The sequence below is a fragment of the Lipotes vexillifer genome, unplaced genomic scaffold (assembly GCF_000442215.2).
Source record: "Lipotes vexillifer unplaced genomic scaffold, Lipotes_vexillifer_v1.1 scaffold393, whole genome shotgun sequence".
NCBI classification, from domain to species: Eukaryota; Metazoa; Chordata; class Mammalia; order Artiodactyla; family Lipotidae; genus Lipotes; species Lipotes vexillifer.
The window spans coordinates 2,329,816-2,336,748 of NW_006774564.1; the positions used below are offsets into that span (position 1 = coordinate 2,329,816).

At 45.8% G+C, this 6,933-nt stretch overlaps 1 protein-coding gene across 2 annotated transcripts in view; it reads left to right on the plus strand.

Moving 5' to 3' along the window:
- Nucleotides 1-2,272: 2,272 nt before the first annotated feature.
- Nucleotides 2,273-6,933, plus strand: part of SORT1 (sortilin 1) — a 71,407-nt gene continuing 66,746 nt past the window's right edge. The window contains exon 1 of one of the 2 annotated variants that reach the window (XM_007449324.1): nt 2,273-2,621. In XM_007449324.1, the coding sequence (XP_007449386.1) occupies nt 2,316-2,621 (306 nt within the window). In that variant the 5' untranslated portion in view covers nt 2,273-2,315. Of the gene's footprint in view, nt 2,622-5,448; nt 5,763-6,933 lie in introns of those variants that run through there. The other variant, XM_007449325.1, reaches the window with a different exon arrangement.

Consider the following 6,933-nt stretch of genomic DNA (forward strand, 5'->3'; position numbering starts at 1 on the left):
TAGGGAAAAAACATACCAAGGAATAAAGTAGCTCTTAGCTTCAGCTTACACTGTACTGGTGAAACAAAAAATTTCATACCTTCTATAATTCCAATTATAGAATTCTTGAAAGAGATGGACTTTTGTTTTCTGTGGAGTTTTAAATTTTCCTACGAAGTTTCTTTTTATGTCCGTTTAAATAGAATCAGAAATAATCTTATTAGCAAAAGCAATGGTTTTGTGATACATAACTGCTTTCAATTCATCTTTCTGCCACTGAATTTATCTTGGAGAAATGTATGGATTTTGGTAATAAGATAAATTTACATATTTTAGTTCTGCAAGTAAGGTAAGATCTTAGGTGTGGTATTTCACAAAGGATATCTGACAGTGCAACTTTTGTATTTGGTGCCAGTGTCATTGACAAAAGTGAAATACTAAAATAATTCATTCACTCAAACATTTTCTCAGTTCCATATGCAAGGTACCATATGCCCAGAAGCTGATACAGTTTGAAGAAGGAAACATATTCTGTAAACATACAATGATAACTAAAAGCAATATATTAAAAAATGAAGGTACAGGTAATTCCAACAATTTAAGAGTTTAAAAGTGTATTTAGTAATTTCTCCAGGAGATGGCACTGTTGAGTTGGCTTTTTTCTTTTCGGACAGTAAGACAATAGACCATTCATCTTTGTGTCACCCAAACAAAGAAATATTCCTGTATAGCCCCTCTTCTCTCCCGGGCTAATCACATGCTACTGGAACTGACTGTCTTGTGATCTACTCCACAGTTGGCACAGATTAAAAAATAATCTCTTACAAAAATTATCTGACACATTGTAGTTAATGGAAAGGAACAAATTGTTCACCAGTTTTCATAGAGCTTTATCTCGTCAGTTCAGTAGCTGAGAACTTGGAATACTATTTTAGTGATTTTACCATCCTGCTCAGATGCCATTCAAAAATATTTTTCACTTGTTATGTCTTACTATGGTTGTTCTGGCAAAATGTAAATTTGTAAATTTTTGTTTGCAAATTAATGTGACTAGAGGATTTTAATGTAAACCTTGGGTTCGGTGCACTGCACCATTCATTTTCCTCTACAATAAATATATTCGCATTCGGGTTTACCTGCAGTTAATAGTTAAAAGTAATTTTTTTAAGTGATTTTTAGTTGCTTTCTTTATTTGGGTGTAACGTGTTGTATACTTTGTGTCTTTCTATTTGTTCCCTTTTCTTCTGAACAACTGGCATTCTGAAGAGTTGGAGTCAATAAAGAGAACATCCAGAACTGGTTTTACCTGCACTGCATGTTCCAGAATAAAGTTATGGGTGTAGTTTCTGCGATAAAGGGAACAGCGTAGGGGTTTTGTTTTATTTATTGGAGGCGGGATGTTAATTTAGGGGATATTATATATTGAAAACCAAACTTGTGCAGTGCGCTCACTGCAGGGTTAAGGCACCCTGATAAATATGCATCTATGCAATGATCATGTCTAAAGTCGGCACTGAGCCAATTTTATAAAAGGGGGCAATTCTCTTGCCCCCTTTTACCTGCCCCTAATGCCTAAGCTACTTTCTAACTCCAGGAAAATCAATAAGCAACTCCTTCTTTGGCTTAACCCCCTGCATAAGCGGAAGGTGAGGGAGGAGAGACTGTCTCCAGGCTTGGGTGAGTCACGGATGTTCTGATGTCTATCTCCATGAGACTTAGCCCACACAGTTCTCCTTCACCTTCTGTCAGCAAGGCGGCTGCTTCAGCAGACAATGGGCGCTGCAGCGTGCGGGGGTTAAAAACCAGAAGCACCGGTTCATGACAGAGTCCCCGTTTTCCAGCTGAGCAAACTCAGGGATTCCCCGAGGAGATTTTCCAGGCGCTGCCACAACCCAAGGAATTTTAGGGGTGTCTCTGGGGGAGAAGAGGGGACCAACCAGCCCCAACTTGAGGGTGCCAGAGGGAGCAACGAGGAGTCGGGGCACCACGAAGCGGGGGCGTTCTTGTGAAGGAGGGAAGCTCCTACGCTAACTCTGGAAGCCCGGCCTCGGATACGCCGGCGAGAGGGGGATGACCTCAGCCGTCTCTGCCACGTTCCAGCCAATCAGTCCCGTAACTTGGCATCCTAATCCAGGACCCCCGAAGCCGGAGGCGAAGCGAGCCAATGAGCAGTGGGCCGGGGAAGAAGGACAGGCGGCCAGCCTATGGGGGCGGAGAGGCCCGGCTGCGCGTATCCAAGGAGCGCCGGGCTCGGGCTCGGGGGTGTGGCGCGGCGCCGGCGGGGGTGGGCTGGCGCGCCGGGCGGCAGGTGTCGGCAGCGTAGGCATTCGGCGGCGATGGAGCGGCTCCGGGGAGCTGCTGGCGACCTCTCGCGCTGGCCCCACGGTCTCAGCCTCCTCCTCCTCCTCCAGCTGCTGCCGCCGGCGACCCTCGGCCAGGACCGGCTGGACGCGCCGCCACCGCCCGCTGCGCCGCTGTCGCGCTGGTCCGGCCCCGTCGGAGTGAGCTGGGGGCTGCGCGCGGCCGCGCCCGGGGGCCCGGCTCCTCGCGGCGGCCGTTGGCGCCGCAGCGCGCTCGACGAGGATGAGGACTGCGGCGGGGTCCGGGACTTCGTCGGCAGGCTGGCCAACAACACGCACCAGGTGAGCGGGCGCCGGGCCCGGGCACCGCCCGGACTACGAGGTGCCACCCGCGGGCCCCTGGCGGCCGGCCCGCGCACCCGGCTCCTCTTTCTCTGTCCGCGCGCCTCGCGTCCCAGCGGAGGGGACCCCGGCCGCTCGCCCGCCGCGCGGCGCCCGCGCCACCTGGGCCGCGGCCCCGAAACTACGGCGGGCGGGCGGGCCGAGTCGGGCCCGGAGAGCGGTCCCCGGACGCTGCAGCCCGGGCAGCTGTGTTTCGTCACAGGGGAAGCCGGCTTAGACTTTCACGGCATTCTTTTTTTTTTTTAAGTTGTCAGAATCCCTCGAGCGTTGTTGTTTTCCGTCTGTATAAATAATTCGGATCCAGCAACGCTATACCCCAACAGGAAGCTGGAGGAATGGTTGGAGAAGTTGGGGCTAAACAGAAACAAACGTGTGTCCTCGCGGGGTCAGTACTTTCAGGGTGGGTAGGCGGGTGTTCAGAAATCCCAAAGCAATGATTAGGTTCCTGTGTGTGTTTTAATAGTTAAAGGAACAAGTTTGGCAATGGGGTGACAGCGTATATGTGATCTCTCTTACGCCTTCAACTTGACCTTCTATCATGGCACTGGACTCTGACCAGGATGTCTAGATCCTGTTGTAACAAGGTTTGCAATGGTTAAGAAACACATTGCAGATACTCTGCTTTGAGCTAGGTCCTAGTCGGACACTTAAAAAATTGTGGCAGTTCTGTTTCTGGGAACAAGCAACCCAACCTCTGCACACTACTGTGTTGACAAAGCCAGTTGTTGGCAGTGTCCTGGCTACTTGCTCTAGATCAGCTCGGGCATCTTCCTCGTGTTTTTTCTAGAACTACTGGTTTAATTGTTGCATAATGTATTTTCAATTTAATGCATTTTCTCTCATATCTCTTCCTCATTCAAAGAGAGTTGCACATGGGGACAGAGGTGAGTGGCTAACTGCACTTGTCCTCGTTGAGCCACATTCTGTATCAGCCGAATCTCAGTCTCCCCTTGATTTTTCTCCCTCTGCCTGGACTCTGCTTGTTACCTGTGCAGAGTTATCTGATCTGGGGACCCAGGGCAATTGCAGTCAAAGCATAAGCAGTCAGGGAGAACTCTTGCTAAACGCAGTCCAAGCAGCAGCTGCATAAAGGTGGCCAAGCCAGCACACGTGCTGACGTGTGGGATGGGTTGGGTGCAGATAGGGCAGAATGAGAACTGGGAAGTCTTCCCGTTTGTTGAGGGGGAAAAAATGTGTAGACTTCCATCTCACGGTGGAGAGTTGAGAAAGGCTTTACAACACCAGTGCCTAATTTATAACAGGAGCACTTCTTTCCTTGAGCCAGCCAGACACAGCATTCTTACTCCATATTTGGATTCTTCTCTTGCTGATTGACCTACCTTTAGGACCTGGGGCTACTCCTGGATTTATTCCTTTAGTCAGAATCTTCCCTGGTTGGTTTGAATTTATATGTCATTTGCAATATATTGATTTCTAAAGCAAGAGGTTGAAAAACTGGCTCAGGGGGTTCTTAGGCCAGATCTACTCAAGAGCAGATCTGAAACCTCATTCTTTGAAGACCACGTGTTAATAAAAAAATCTTCCCTTTTTCTTTCATTTTAATTAGTTATTGTTTCCAGTGACTTTTTAAACTTACTTTTTGTCTTCTTTCATTGACCTCATTTAAACGAACTGTTTTTGCATTTCTTAATCATCCATGGTTTCTTCAGAGATCCCATCCTTTTTGTAGCATGTGTATGTGGTAAAAGTGGAACCACTGTTAATAATCTTCACCTTAGAAATGGTTGAATAAAGCAGTTCTTAGTGGTGCACCCCCTTAACCAAGAACTGTTATCTAGTGGTCTGTTCTGCTTTTCAGTTCTATAGTTTTAGAAGTCATAATAAATCATCCTGACCTCTGCTGAAGAGATCTGGTGTTGGGGGAGCCTTTATAAACAGTGTGAAATAAAAGTATAGGCATAACAGAACAACTTTTTATTAGAAATATTGTATTCTTTTGTACAGCTGGGAAAGTGCCATTTAGAGTAGTTTTTCATAAGATGACAGGATTTAATTCCCAAGAAAAATGAAAAGTTCGTTGTTCTCTTATTTGTTATAACTTGCTGTTCATGTCAAGCCACATTGCTTCATGTAGTCAGTGTACATGAATGTCCTCCAAAAGTCCAAGGTATGCTAGATACTGGGGGTGCCAAGATACAAAGAAAAGATAATTCAGACTGGAGAACGAAAAGCCTCAGAAAGTTTTAGCAAATCTCCTAGACCTGTTTCTATGGCTTATTTGGCTTTGTGAGAATATGTTGGTGTTTAACTAATCTTCTTAAGAAAGCAAAGTAGAACTAAGGTGTGATAGTGCTTTTATAGTCTTCTGGTTTTAGGAGACCTGTGCCCTAATGACCTATATAACTCAGTCTCTTCACTCATGAAATCCAGCAAATATGTGTGTGTGCGTATTTATAAATGATTTTTTCTTAGACTAATGAATAACCTTCCTTTTGCCTTTAACCCCAAACTCTTTTCATGCCACACTGTTAACTGATTCTTTCCTTTAAGTGCTTGGAATGTTCATGACATGTATAACCTTTGTGCATGAGAGAAGTTGAGCAAGCCTAGATTTTATTAATGTTGGTTGCTAAGTTGGATTGCTTCCAAACATTCCTCCTATAAGCGCCCCTTTGAGGTTAGGCATGAAGCTATGTCTTAAAGAAACAGATGAAATGCCTTGGTCAGAGTTATGGTGGTGGCTGACATAATTTCCTTACTTCTCATTCCTGAGTTCAGACTATTTGACAATTTCCTTAAAACTTTTAAAACTTACGATTAGTAAAACCAGGAATGTTGTTCATTCTCTGTCCTTCTTCTGTTCCTGTCATTAACTACTTCTTTACACATAACTTCCCAACTTCTACCCCAACATCAAAGCATCTGGTTTCTTATATAAACAGGCCCTGTAGTGAGGTTGTGTTGTATGGCCTGTCAGCTCTGCGAAGAATGCGTGTATTTGTTTGCTGGTGCTGGCAGGGCTGAGTCCAGGCTGACAGGACTGAATGTGCCTGTTGGAGGCTTCAGGGAGCTGCCTCTCTTAGCCTGTTGTGGATCTTTGTCACACCCGGAAATCTGAAGGTCAGTGCATTTAACTGCCCCGGAACTTTCTAACTGCCTCATTTATCCCAGTACCCAGCCTCTCTTCATACTGCCTTCCCCGCCACTCCCACCATCACCCTCTAGTTAATCTTTCTTGAGTCCTGTTTCATCCATTCGTGTTGGGGTCAAAGAATAGGAATTCTGTAGGATCTCCTTCCTGGTCCTGGTTGAGCAGAATGAGCAAAATCCTCAGGAGGACTCTGCGCGCATACAGTATATTCATCAGACTTTAAACCCCTACGGGATGTTAAAATGAATTCTGTATTGGGGATTTCAGTTAAAAGTATCGGCAAAGTTGATGAAGTATATTTATCTGGGGAAAGGTTAGTTGTCATCTGAGGTTTGGTTGAGGTGAGGGTAGAGAGCTAGCCAGGTAGGACAAGTGGCTCAAAGGGAATGCAGGGTAACAATTAGGTAAGTTCTCTGCTGACTCAAATTTTTGGTTCTGTGCATAGTGATTTTTAATTAGAAAATTAAAAATCACTATGATGAGTCTCCTGGTCAATTTCTAATGACTATTTTCTTTCTCTAATGATAATAATAATAGGCTCCTCATCCTGCTGTTTTGATCTGGTATTTTGTGTTAGGTTCACATAGGCTATTAACAGCTTCTTTTGCACTCTGCCAATTTCAAATCAACTCTTGCCAATAAACGTTGAGTTCTCAGTGGGTGACTGCAGAAACCATGCCCCCCAACTTTGTCCTAGTTGGCCTGTTACTCATGTGATCCTCACAGAAAGGGCAGTGCTTGAGGGCAGTGGTCAGATCAGGAGAGTCACATTTCCTCTTCTTCCTTCCCACCCCTCAAGCTGTCTTTACAGAAGGTGAACTGTGCTTTGAGACTGGAGAAACGAAACAAAGTGCAGATGTTTTATATGATTAGAAGCTAATGTTAAGGTAGACCAGATATCAAATTTGACGTGTAATTAAAAATGCAGCTTTTCGGGCTTCCCTGGTGGCGCAGTGGTTGAGAGTCGGCCTGCCGATGCAGGGGACACGGGTACATGCCCCGGTCCAGGAAGATCCCACATGCCGCGGAGCGGCTAGGCCCGTGAGCCATGGCTGCTGAGCCTGCGCGTCCGGAGCCTGTGCTCCGGGAGAGGCCACAACAGCGAGAGGCCCACAAACCGCAAAAAAAAAAAAAAAAAAA